At 33.8% G+C, this 14,547-nt stretch overlaps 1 protein-coding gene across 1 annotated transcript in view; it reads right to left on the bottom strand.

The window, feature by feature from the left end:
* Positions 1 to 14,547, bottom strand: part of LOC136042909 (small subunit processome component 20 homolog) — a 127,803-nt gene that overhangs the window by 74,659 nt on the left and 38,597 nt on the right. The window contains exons 7-10 of the mRNA XM_065727837.1: positions 11,762 to 12,311; positions 8,653 to 9,055; positions 3,535 to 4,249; positions 1,342 to 1,484 (exon numbers count right to left, since the gene is read on the bottom strand). Of these exons, the coding sequence (XP_065583909.1) occupies positions 1,342 to 1,484; positions 3,535 to 4,249; positions 8,653 to 9,055; positions 11,762 to 12,311 (1,811 nt within the window). The remainder of the gene's footprint in view (positions 1 to 1,341; positions 1,485 to 3,534; positions 4,250 to 8,652; positions 9,056 to 11,761; positions 12,312 to 14,547) is intronic.

Genomic DNA, 14,547 nt, shown 5'->3' on the forward strand with positions numbered 1-14,547 from the left:
GTTTAGGGAATTTCTCTATTACAGGTTTGTAAGCCAAACAGAAAAAACATAATCACACTTCTTCTTAGCCTTCAGCCATTTTTGCACAGCTAATTTTTTGGTAAAATTTCGTTGGTTAAGACAAAGAAATATTATTTTAAATAATGGGTATTAAAACAAACAATTAAATTCTTGAATTCAGCAAAAAAAAAAAAAACTGCACTAGAAACCCTCCTGAACAATAAAAAAAAAATGAGTTAGTTCAAGAATATTACAAAAAAAAGAAATTAAGCAGAAATTTAACTGATTAAGAAATTATGATTCTACATTCGAATTAAACAAAGATAGTTCTATCATAACTAAATATTTTAATTATTGAAAAAAGGCATATGTTTTATTTTCTGCAGAGCTCAATGAACTGAATAGACGTTAGTCGTTTTCTCTGTAGCTAAAAAAAGGACTCTTCGAATCAGTTTAATGCTTATTAATTTTTGTTTCTATTTTGATGTGTTGGATGCCTTTTGTACAGAAATAAATTAATTGCCTTAAAATCGTGCTTTAAAAGATTTTAATCTTAAAAAGGTACCCTTAAAAAGGGTCTTAAGTACCCTTAAAAAGGGTACTCTTCTACAGCTCCACCCTTCCCATAAACACATACTTTTGAGACATAAATACAACCGTGGGAAGTTGTCAATTTTGTGAATATATATATATATATATATAGTCACTGTATATATCGGCTCCCATGCGTTAAATAAAGAGCGACAAAAATACAAAAAAAAAAAATTTTATTAGTTTTCAATAATTCACTTGGTGTTGTTGGGTAATTATAGATGGTACTAGTTATGTCCTTGTTTTCTCAAAAACGAACTTGGGTTTCCTCTTCGATCATTTTATTAGATTCTTTTATTGAGAAGAGTTCGCAATCGTAAATTTACTTGCTCAATAAAATTTATTTAGTAAATTAAACGTAAGCACGTGACAGCATTTCAAAGGCTTAAATATAGCAAATGATTTCTAAGGGTTCCAACGGAAATGACAAGTTTGGACTTCTCCTTTGGGGCACAAATACAGACATAAGAATTTTTTAACTTTGTTTAGACAACACTTCACGGCCTTCATCCTACCCTACCTTGATTTCCTCGGGTTTTATTTTTTTTATTTGGTTTATCCTAGTTTATAGTAATTTTTGTAGTTCTATTCTTTTAGTTATATATATTTTCGAAGATTGTAAAATTTTATTTGGTACTTTTTCTCATTTTTATTTGCAGCTAAAAACCCTTTATTTTTATATTTTTGGGACTGTCCCAGTCTTTTTACATATAGAGCATTAGTTTCTAACAAGACAAATAATATGCATACCCTTTTCCAAAAATGGCAGGAAGATATTGAAAGCCAAATTGAAAAATGTTTTGATTTCTTCATGCGAAGAACCTCCAAGAAAGCGCAGAACAATTGCCTGGCGGGCACTTCTATCTTTTCCATGAATTTTTCCATATAAAATTCTAAAAATGAATTGTAAAAAATATTAGAGACCATTTTACAGCGCAAAAACATAAACTATAAGATAATACTTCATTGACAAACAACAGTCAAATACAGCGAAAATACAAGGAAAATAGAATATATAAATTACAAATATATTAAATACGAATAAGGAAAATACAGCGGAATTCGTGATAATGTCAAATAACGTTGAAAGCAAAATATAATAATTAAGAACAACTCAATACCATAAAAAAGGGCTGTTTTAAAAACGAAACTAGAAAAAATTGAAGAAATAAAAATCAAGAATGGTTTTTTTAAGCCCAACAAAAAATTCAGGGGGGACAAAGCAAATATTTCGGGAGGACAACCCCCTCTCTTCTTAAGTGCTTTTAGAGAAATTAGAAGAAAATGCCAAAAAATGTTTACAAAAATTGTCTTTAAATGAAACTCAAAAGTGGAAATAAAAAAAAAAACAGGGCTCGAACTCCATAAAAGCAAAAAAAAGGAACAAGTTAACCACAAGTGGCAAGATAAGAAATGACAATAATTATTGTGACAATAAACACTAAAACAGAAAGAGGCAAATGAGCCCAACCAATACAAAACGATGCTACGCAATGCAGCTCAAGAAACATAAAAATGTAGCAGATGAAAGCATTATATGGCGCAAAATGATTAAAAAGAAAATGTGTGAGCGCATCACAATGTCTTGAGTTCTTATTGGTACAACAATTTCCTACTAACAACTCACCATAGCCTCAAACCACATGAGGCCAAAATTCTGCGTACACCCTTCCTCAACCCCAATATATTCAAGGCTCAACTCTTTAACCCAATCCATGAAATTCAGTTTCATTCAAATTCTTTCCTATAGCCTCTACCCATCCCATCCAGGGACGAATTTCTTCGTTTGACCCCAGATGGATGGCCAGGAGGCACAATCTTTGGCAGTCTCTCATCCTCTTTATCTGCCCACTTTACTAGTAATACCACCCACGTAAATTATGTTATCCATTTTATCGATTTTCTCGTTACCTAATATTGGCTATTCACCCTAATTTATTCAGAGTTTAACGATTTTGTTAGACAAGAAAATACTCACAGAGTATATAAAAACACACACCATATTAACAGGTACACATATTTTGAAGCAATAACGGCATTCTACAATTTATATAAATATATTAGCAACAGAGTGAACTAAGTTTCATGGTTACACTAAAGAGTAACTTTATGAAGTTAAGTTAATTTATCTAAGTTAAATTAATTAAACTTATTTTTTTGTTTAAATGAACCAGATTGAACTGAGCTGGACTGAGCCCATCAAACGTATTCCGCTAGAGGCGGAGATTTAATGTTTTATAATTAAGGCCATTAAAAACTTACGAAAGAAAATCCTTAAATCCTAAAATTTGACGATGCACCTATAAGTGTGGCCCCTAATAAAAAATTTGAGCCTCAACTGAAAGTAAAATTAACTTGGAGCTTGAATATTTAACTGAATCATGTGCTTTAATAAACTGTAGTTAATTTAGCAGAAAAATACATTACAGCTACGTATGTGTCAAGTGGCAATGATAAGAAGATAAAACAAAACAGTGAGACTACACTGACTAAGCATGAAATATTTACACAATATTCTTCTTTTTTTTTCAGTGGCTGGAATTATACCCGTTTATTATTCTTTGTGAAAATTTTTCTTTTCACTTTGTCTCCTTTGGGTTACTATACGATTATTTTTAGACACATACACAGAGGCACAAAGTGGCAGAGCATGTTTAATCTCACCATTGTGATTTTTGATCGCCATGGGGAGAATTGACCCTGTGTGCAGGCCGAGGTAGATACAGAATTTATGCTTGGGGAATACACCAACAAAACTTGGGGCTCTCTTTTTAGTGAATTTTACCCTTCCAACCTTGTATCCTTCCCCTGAAATACTGAAAAATATTGACATAAAAAAAAAAATTATTCAAGTTTCAACCCTCTCCCGCAACTTTCAGACCTGTGGGACAACATGATAATAACAATACTATTTGTATTAATATTAATAACAGACAAGGTTACCTCATAACTACCGGCATAAGTCCTTCTCTGTGCTCTGGCAGTACAACATCACTTTCACTGTCAATATTAAAAAGCACAATTTCATGTCTAAAACTTTTATCATCAAGTAGCCCATACAGGTGCTTTTTATAGGCGACAATATATTTATAGTTGTAGGCCATAAGACAATCTAAAGCTAATTTTTGCACGTTTCCATTGCGATGAGCCAAAAACTGATCAATAATTTTGCGAAATTTTGGCTCTTTGTATATATTACGAGGATGCAAAAACTTAGAGAAAACAGAGAGGTGGGCACATAACAGCTTCATTCCTCCCTTCTTTGCGACTTTCTTTTCAGTTGCAAACCTTTTGAACTGACGATTATTCTTATGCGGAACTGTATTTTCTCTTTGCTCCATGTCGCTTTCTTCGTCAACTTCCATTGGTTCTGTGTCATCTATTTTAAGAGAGCTGTCATGTTTGAATTTATGCTTTTTCTTTGGTACCAAATCTTCGTCTTTTTTACTAATATCTTGCACTCTCGCAATAGAAATATCTTCTCGAAAGTATTCTTTCTCTAAAAATGAGAAAAACAAAGGCACAAGTTCACGATTTCGCTTCTCTGCAATATCAATAAAAAAGGTCATTGATTTCCATAGAAGCGACCTCACATTTTTGTAATCTAGTCGTTGCTCTTTACTTAGCCAATGGCCAGTCAGTTCGAATACAAGTTCATCTGAAAAAAAAGGAATTAATGACATATCGAGTGGGAATGAAAGAGCAGAACAAATAAGCAAAAATAAGTTCTTGAAGATATGCAAAGCTGTGGGCTGGTTCCAAACGCCAATCATCATCAATAATAATTAATTATTATTTGTGATTATTTCTTTTCCCAAAAAAAGATAGCACTAAAATTTCAGATATTTTAATTATTAATGCGTAAGGGACAAAAGTATTAACCCCCTTATTTTCCTCATGAGCATACAAATTAATGAATTTTTCGCTATCAACGATTTTAGAATAAAATCCGTAACAAATAATTAGGAATGATTAAGAATATATAGTACTTAAGTACTTAATAGTACTTAAGTCCTAGGTTCATAGGAGACAACCTTGCTAGCCTTCTGCATCACTTTGCCGACGAAACCACGACACAAAACTGTACCAGAACACCAAGACCCAGTCCTCCCCCCCCCCCTTCCCCTAGAAACTGATCTTTTAGAATTTAAAAAGTGGTCCGCTACCTGGATGGTCAATGTCAATGCATCAAAAACAAAAGAGCTGCTGATCTCCCATCGAAACTACCCTGAATAACCTCCAACTTTATTTCCACGAATAAAGCTATATAGAGTCAACGAGGTTCGTCTTCGACTTCTCCACACATCTCTTTAAGAGAACACACCTCGACCGGGTGAAGACCTCGTGTGCAAGAAAGCTGAGGATCACTCTTCCCTACAAAAACCTTCATCCACCCACCTGGACCAATCCGTTTTACAAATCTTGAATCAGACCCATAGTCTGAGATGGCCGCTGTATTCTGAACCTTCGAAAACGTTGTTGGCACCATTTCAAAAGTTCCAGAATAGGGCAAATAGGACAGGGTCAATCTTCAACCATTACTCTCGAGTCTGGTAGTGAAAGGTTTGATGCAGTGTCAATGGCCGTTTTTTACTAGAGTACGAGTTCACCTTCTCCCTTATAGTTTTCTCGTACTGTGCCTATTTTCCAATTGACAATACATACAATAAGGCACACAACTCAGTCCAGTTATATTAAGGATGACATGCCGAGGACAGAGTGCTTAAAAACAGCTTCGATGTTGCACTTGGATTTGGAATGATCTTTCTGGGGATGTCATCCCCCAAAAGTTTCTCAGTCGACTCCTTCAAAAGAAGATTTAACAGTCATTTAAAACCTCACGATGGAGCGATATAAAAGACTAGCGGCAAATCAGATTTTTCAATGTAACTGACACCGCGAATTTGGGAGTAAACGAAACCGTAAGTTTCGTGAATCTTGGACTACACTTCAATTTGAAGGTGGAATGAATATTTAAATAAAAAAGGGAAGGGTAAAAGAATTGAATTAATAAAGAAGGAATGCATTAATTTCGTTGTCGTCGTTGACCTGTGTCTTTCTTTGACTGACCTTTGGCCTCTAGATAAAAAGAATGAACACATCTTTTGTCCACAACTTCAACTTTGTCCATTTATTTCAATGTTTTTTTATGCAAGTTTCTTAGCTAATTCTTGAAATTGTCTTTATATAAACCTTGAGAAAATTATACTCTCCCCTTTCCCTACATACAATTATGAAAAATGGACACCCAAGTCAAATAAAAGATAAGTGTTGCTTTGCTAAAACTAATTATTCAGAAATAAAACAATATTTCAAGCAGATAACAGCATTCTAACTGGATTCTATTTTTATGTTGTAACCTGTAATCTTAAAATAGTTGCATTGTTTAAATTGTCAAGTTTCTTAGATTACTTTCTTCACTATAATGTTTTCAAAGTTTAATTGGTAGTTTTTTGCTCAACTCAACTTTCAATTACGAAGAACATAAAAAAAACATCCTTGCCTTCTGGACATCTTGGGATTATTCATACCATAAAATCACGATTTTCTATGCATTTACTTTTGATTGTTTCAAAATTATGAAGTTTTAGGGCAGTATCACATTTTCGTCCGTGTTACAACAATGAGCCGTGAAAATAAATATCAAACCTAATTGCTTAAATTTGAAAACACTTTTCGTTCATAAATATTCAAATATTAACAATCTGTTGAATCCCGTGAACAACAACACCTTCAAAGGAGAGACGCACCTTCTAAGTTGTTTGGTGCCATATATTTCTGACTTATTCTTTTCTAAGTTATTACCCACTTTTTTAATTAAATTTTGTACCCACTACCACCAAACTGCCCTACTGTATATGGAGGTCTTTTCAATAAAATTAAACATAGACGTGTAAGTTTCTACTCTAACAATTCGACCAATCTGACTTTTTTTTAGGAATGGGACAAACATAATATTTTTATAAATTTTTGTGATTTTTTTTTTTTGTAAGAAATACAAAAAGTTCCTCCTCGAGTGAACCCCGTTCTGTTGCTTGCGCTTGGAGCATTACTGTGCTAGGACGAACATACGGTTCCGACATACAGGTTGTATGTAGATCCGCACTGTGCCGTTTACAGGCAGGTTCTCTCAACCCTAGGTCCGGGGATTTTCCTCGGAAATTTAAAGCTACCATAGAGCTCGTCTGTTTTTCCGATCGCTCCACTGAGAAGGAACAATGTTTAATATGTCAAGTAGCTATATATACCAGGATATTCTGTGGATATCTTGTGAATGAGGTATATATGAAAAAAAAAAACATATTTTCAGTAAATGGTGTGAAATTAGGCTAATTTTAATATTGGGATTATGGAAAATATTTATCATTTGGTATACTCGAGAGCAATGATTAATAACTACCAGAATATGCAAAGTAATTCGTATTTTACAGAAGCGCCATCTAACATTAAAGCAAAATTAGATGGCATTACCTGCTGCATATATAGTTTTACCTTAGTTATATTCATTCTTTATCTATTTTCTAATTATCGGTCGATTTTTAAAAGCTTCTCACTTAAAGATATATATTTTACATCCTGCAAGATCCTTTATTCCATAAACAACGTCCTCGTAATTTTTGATTTTGAAAAAGCTTAAATTTTGGGGAAAAAGTAAAAAATCGGTGGATTATTCAGAGATCAACAATAAAAAAAAATTTCGTACCAATTTTTTTGTAAGCAATTTCGAATGATTCATTTTAGAGGTTCACAAAATTCAGCCTCGGAAGGAGGGTATGCACACTAAGAAGTGCATAATGTCACCCCCATTTTTCCAAATCTTCACGTAAGAGTTCCCACGCAAATATTTATGATGTTACGCACTTCTATTTCCAAGGACTAACTATGATAGATAGTCCTGAATAATTTGAAATATCTATATCTCAAGAACCATTTAAAATCAGATGTAGTCAGGGAACACACACAAAAAAAAAAAAAAAAAAAAAAAAAGGATACAATCAGTTATAAAGGCATTTTTCAAAGCTCATTTGGGACACCCAGCCCCCACAAGCAGAGTTATACTATTTCCAACATGTTCTTGACCTAACTCCACCAAAAGGTAAAATAGCAATATAGCCAGGAGCCTAATAAAAAATACAACTGATAGGTCGTTGAAAACCCCTAAAATTGAACGAAAAATAGCTAAAAAGCAAACGTACTAAAGTCAAACTTAACACCGAACAAACAAAAACCAATTAGAAATCACATTATGAAAAACAACACCAGGAAGACAATAGAATCGTTAATACGCAAGAGTCAGACCAAAATTCGCAGTCGTAAGTTGCGGTTAATGTTGTAAATCATAAGGGTTGGGAGCCATGTATATAAGTGTCTTATCCCTGTTACCTAATCCTACCCAATTCAATAACTTCTGTCGAAATATATTTCTGTCAGATGTAATTTATCTCTGGTTTGGTGGGCTCGAATAGGCATATATTGTTGATTTCTGGGATACTGATCATTCCTCGTGAATACCTTTCAGGTCAAATGGCTTTGCGAATCACTTCAAGCACTTAAACAAAAATGAAGTTTTTATTATTTGTGATAGCAGAACAGCTCGAAAGCTCACAAGCCTTGAAAAAAAAATAATTCGAGAAAATGACTGGTTTTATAAATATGAAGAATCGGCCTAGGTTGATCTATATGAATTAGGTTTATTTTCAGTTCCTTTTAGATACTCGTATTTTTTTAATGGAGCATTACTAAAGTGAAATCGCAAAATATACTTTTACTTTAAAGAAGAGCCTAGACAATCAATATTTTAAATCGGCCGCAAACTCTGACTTCTCTTTTATATCTTCTTTTAATCTTACCCCAAAGTTCGCAAAATCCCCTACTTAAGACAATATCCTTTGATAATTTTTTTTTAGATAAACAGAACTATCAAAATAAATTGAAATACCTATTAATGTATTTTTAGTGTGTCAGTCCTTCTACTAGAACATGCAAGCAAGATCTTAGACGCTGCACGGGGTGGGAGTTCGCCACCCTACATCTCTTGTGTGAAAATATGTATCAACTTACCTTCAACTATTTGGATTTCCTCCTTATTTTCAACACCTTTCGACAACTCTGTTATAAATACTAGTTGAGACTTGAAGTTCTGCCAAAAATAGTCAGCATGTGCATGAGATGACAGGATCTTTATAGTGGGATCCCAGATAGGTCGAAAATTTACAAAAAGCTGCGACATTAAATAGTTTACAGGCACGTTGTTAAAGTACCCACTAACTGGAAGACAATAATGTACGTGTTCCATTCCCAGATTCTGCAGGAATTTCAACTTTTCTCGCTGCTTTTGAATCGAAACTTCCACTTCTTCAGCATTAAGGCATACTTGAAACACTGATGGAAATTCAGTACCCTCAGGTGGTGTTGGCAATTCTGCCTTGAAGTGTGATAAAATTTGGAGTGTCAGAAGCCGCACCTAAGAAAAAGAAAATTTATTAGATTTATATATATTTACATATCCCTTCGTATTGGGGGGGAGGAGGGGGCTACTTAGGATCAGTTCTGGTGAACCCTTCAGGATATTGTTATAACTTTGGGCCTAGAAACGAACTTTTTACGGATTATACCCTTTTCCCCTCAAGGAAAAAGTACTTTAAATCATTCCCCTCTGCACCATATGCACAAAAAAACTCATACCAACACATCATGGACTTTTGGTATCCCTTTTTACCTGTCACAGTGGTCCTTTCTGACGTAAAATTCACTTTCTGGTATTATGAAACATATCTTGGTAAAAAATTGTCTGATATCCCCGCACAAAAGGATCAATGTTTTGCACAACGGGGTGGGGGGATTGAATTCACGATAAAAACAATTTTTTGTTGGCTAGTGATTTTCCAATGCGTCCACTGGATCAGTTTTAGCACGAAACCAATTAGATGTAAGAGGAAAAACAAATTAATCTCTGTTTGAGTAAAACCGAAATTAAAAGTTATTTTATCCCTAACTATGGATCTTCAGAGCACTGTTATGTTAAAAAAAATTAGTCCTTTAATTACCCTTCGTCAAATAAATGCCAAACAAGTACTACCTTTAATAGTTTTTTCTATTCTGAGTCAAGAATATTCAAACATAAATCTTAAGTTTAAAACTGAAAAGTTTTAAACTTAAAAGTTTTACTCTTAAGTTTTAAAGTTTTGAAGTTTTACTCTTAGTACTTAAGAGTAAAAGTTTTTACTCTTAAGTACTATTCAAATGGGACCAAGTTCCCGAAGCATATAAAGTTGATCTTGATGGTATTATCGGTTGCTCCTAAACCGGAGATAAAAAATTTTGGCCTCCGAATTGGTGACTCTCTTAAAGCAACGAGAAAGCTTCTCATCCATCATTTCCACCGCTGGACGTCCAGTGCCTACAGTAGCATAGTATCTAATAAACTTCGTTTTAATCGCCATCTATTCGCTAAATTGTATAACTTCCAAATTCTTTGTGCATTGCACTATTTTGGCGTACCTTCTGGGCAGTGAAAACAAAACAACTCCGGCGAATTTATTACCGGTATGCTAAATATCTCCTCGGCCTCCCTCTGTGGGCAAGTAATTCTTGGACCAATAGGAGATACGGAGATAACAACATTTTATATAACCGTACTAATACGTAAAACAAGGAATAATGAAAAAAAAATTAGTTTATTTTCAACAAAGTATTTCTACACAAATTGAAATATGATGAGGCGCCCAGTGAGATTAATCAGTAAAAGTCAAAAAGCCAAGACAACAGAGAAAAATGAGAGCTTATTTTCAATTTACATGGATGGAAATAATTGATTGTAGTCTAACTTCTCAAATTTTCATTAACAACAAAAACTTTTCTATACTTTTTAGCGCATCTCAATAAATTGCTAAAATATTCTTTTTTTTTCTTACATTAAATTCGCATTTTTTCTTCTTATGTTCTTAAATTTGAATCCTTAGGTTTCAATAAATCCACATAATATACAAGGTCGAAGGCTAAAAGCGAATGAAGGATTTTTGTCAAAAATATTATGATGAAGTGTGATAAACATATCCTTCATGCAAGTTATTTTTTTTTTCAACTAGAAGTTGCTCTTTACTTGCACTAGATTATGCTTCTGGACGCAAAACATTATTCCCAATTTGAAAGCCACATTTTATTCTTTTTTTTCTTTATTTTACTTTAATTTTGGTATTAAATTTTTAAATTTCAGATTTCACGAAAAGAAAAGTGACGAACCGAAGGGAGGTCACTGAATCAAAGGATCAATAGACTAAAGACTGAAAACCGCTGTTAAATTATTTAAATCATTTTTAACTTATTCAATCATTTAAATGAGCCACATAATTTAAATCAGGATCTGCGATTTTTTCACTACAATTAGGATAGATATTATAGTATCTTTGAATCAGAAATTCACCATATATTGCCACAAATACAAACATAGGTGCACATGGGTCTGAGGCTTTGTGGTATAAATCTGACTTAATCAATTTGGTATAGCAATTCCTTCCATCATTGCAATAAAAAAAATCATTGCAACAATATCGATTTTAATCAAGTGTTGGTTATAATATCGATTTTAACGTACAATGTTAAAATGTCAGTTTCCTGTTCAGAAAGAAATTTTGAAGGAAAGAAACCCTTTCTGAAGGAGAGTCCCATAAGGAACTGCAGTAAGTATGAACTAAAGATTTGGTGTTAAACTTCGTTTGATTAAAAACTAGGCAAATTATATCAGCCCCGTAACTTGTGATGGATAACTTTAAACTTAAAAAAATTGACTTATTTGGATACTCCATAAAAAACCCATTTGATGGATATATTGTTCTCAAAACTCCTCTTTTTAGAGCTTTGTTTACTGTATGCATGAGTTACCCCAAAAAAGCTGGTTGACGAAAAACCAGCTGGTAAAGCGACTCAGAGTCAACTTTAAATTCAACCAAATAATTCACCGAAATCCATTTTTCAGGTTCTCCCCACCCCCCAAAAAAAGAAAAAAGTAATATTTTTCTAGATAATTGCTCAAATTCTAACCCAGAGGAGATAACACTTCCGTACACGTTTTTCTTACTACCATTGGATTTCTTCATTAATGTGAATATTCCTGTCAACCTTTAACACAAAAAGAAAGAACTTCAAAGGTAAGGGGAAGATAAAAACTAACCTGTTCGTAAGGCGATTTCAAATTGTCCTTTAATATTTCATAAAACATATTCAACAATTCTTCATCATGTTTAGAATCTTCTGACAGAGCTAGATTTAAAACTCTTAACAAACTAATATTGCTTCGGGTTACATGGTTTTTAAAACAGACTGATTTTACCATATTGAAATCCAACTCCGTACTGTCAATAGCAAAACGAGAAGAGGCTATCTCGCCAAGAAGTAAACACAACCTTTCAAGATTTCTATCCATAGATGGCGCTACAAGATATTCTGCTTCTTCATCCAAATCAGACTTTTTTCGTTTTATGCTTGTTTTTTCAGGAGGTTCAGAGACAATGACTTTATCCAAGTGACTTAACAGGATATGAAAAAAATCTTTCATGACAATGCTGAGTTTCTCCTTTTCTAAAGGTCTTAAATGTGGGATAACATAGGCGATAAACATAAGCGTCTCAAATTCTTCTTCAATTTTGACTATATTAAAGTCTTCAATAAATTTCAAGCAAAGATCCGGAAAACTAGGGCACGAACTTGAATTGTTTGACAATCTATAAAGAAAGAAAATCGATAAATTGCCTTGTCACAACATAGTCATGGTTACATGTGGGTCAAAGAAAAGCTTCTTTTTTTTAAAGTATATTTCAAAACAAAGCACATATTCTTCAGCATTTCTAGAAACAATTTCCAGCTGATAAAATCTAATTCCCCTCCCCCCCCAAACACACCAAGAAAAGGAAACTGAACGGAGGCATTTAAGAATAGAAGCAATAAAAGAGGTGCAATCGCTCCCAAGGAAAGGTAATGGACCGATTTAAGAATTTGCTGGTACATCTCCACCCAATCCAAGAAATCAAATTTGATAATGAAGAACAAGTAGAGTGTTTTTTTTTTCTTGGTTAACCTTACTAATCAATTCATCTTAAATCTCACCTCGACCCAACCATGAGTTCTTTAATGAGCCCTCCGATCCAATTTCAATATTTCTTTTAGAATATTAAAAGTTTTGAAAAAATAAACAAAATTAAACTGAAAACTTTTATGATGAAAGATAACAGTGATTCGTAATCTTTACTATATTGACTGATATAATTCTTAAATTACAATTTTGTTTCTCCACCAATTAGTTTTTCCCTCCCAATAAAACAAGCTTTAGACACACAATTACAGCAAACATACAATTTCACCCAGAAAACTCAAAAAACTTTTGAAAAATGGAAGACAAAATTATTATTTATTATCTTTCAAAACATATTTTGAAGGGACTATTGGTGAGCATGTCCTCTGATAAAACACAGACATACAACATTAACATACTCAGTTAGCAGTAGGCACGGTAGTTCTCACTATTTAAAATTTATTAATGCTAGACTCACTTTTATAAGCTTTCTTCCATACCTAAATTATGATTCAACAATTAATATGACTAATTACTACTACTAACAATACCACAGCACCAAGCCACCTGAGGCCAACACACAGCTATGCACGCTCCTTCTCCATCCCAATCTATTCAAAGCATCCCTCTTTACACCCTCCCAGGAAGTTTCCATTTCCCTTTCTTTCCTTACGACTTCCTCCCACCCCAACCGAGAACGACGTGCTTTCCAATAGGATAGTATGACTAATTGAACCTTTATAAATAGAAATAAATAACGGTTTTTAAATTTCATGTTACCTAGATAGGCCACAAGGTAAAAGTCAAGCAGGGCAGTTCTTTTTTTCTTCGTTAGCCTAGCCAATCGATCCATCTTACGATGGTGGTCTGAAAAGTTTCTGACCTAGCATAGATACAAGAATATTTATCTTAAAATGTATTTTTATTTTTCTACATTGTCTTCTTGTGACTCTATACACTTCTCACAGCAATACTCCCATCTCTTTAATCCATCAAAATAGTACTTTGCGTTCTTTTCTGCAAAATAATTGCTCACGAAGGTGATTGCCCCCTCATTTGACAAAAATCTTTGTCATCCAAGCGCATTCTATAGCTGAGAGAACAGAAAGAAGTCGCTTGGGGCTAGATCTGGTGAATAAGGTGGACGGTCGAGCAGTTCCAACCATAATTCAAGGATTCTCGCCATGGCAACAGTTGAGGTGTGAGATGAGGCGTTGTTTTGGTGAAAAACGATTTTCTTTTTCTGCTAATGTGGCCGTTTATCCGCAATTTCTGCCTTCAGTCTGCCAAATAAAGATACGCAGTACTCTCCAGCAATGGTTTTCCCTTTTTGAAGAAAATCGATTAGGATAACTCCATGACAATCCCAAAAGACAGTCGGCATCACTTTCCCAGACAAAAAAAAACAGATTTTTCTTTTTTTTGGCCCGTTCCCTTTTGCAGTCCGCTGTTTTTACTGTAATTTTTGTGTCAGGTATATAGTGATGTACCCAAGTTTCATCTAAAGGAATTAATCAGTGCCAAAACTCGGATTTATTACACCTATACTGTGCCAACAGAGCATTGCAAATGTTCATTCGAACACTTGGTCTAACGTTAGCAAACGCAGCACCTAACAAGGCAAAAGCCATGATCAACATACTAATCCCCCAATCAATTTCATAGGAACATATATAATGATTTTTTGTACCTTCAATCGCGCACCCCCTCTCGTAACATTTAAGGGTTTTGGCTACTACATTTTAAAATAATTTTCATGTTTTTTTGTTTTTTAAGCGTTAAACCCCCTCCTTCCCACCACCATCTGTTGAAACCTCAACTAAACTATTCTTCCTAAAGATTGTTACTATTTCAGTATAATAATAGCTTTTTTAATGTGTTGTTGAATA

Source organism: Artemia franciscana, chromosome 2 (genome assembly GCF_032884065.1).
Source record: "Artemia franciscana chromosome 2, ASM3288406v1, whole genome shotgun sequence".
NCBI classification, from domain to species: Eukaryota; Metazoa; Arthropoda; class Branchiopoda; order Anostraca; family Artemiidae; genus Artemia; species Artemia franciscana.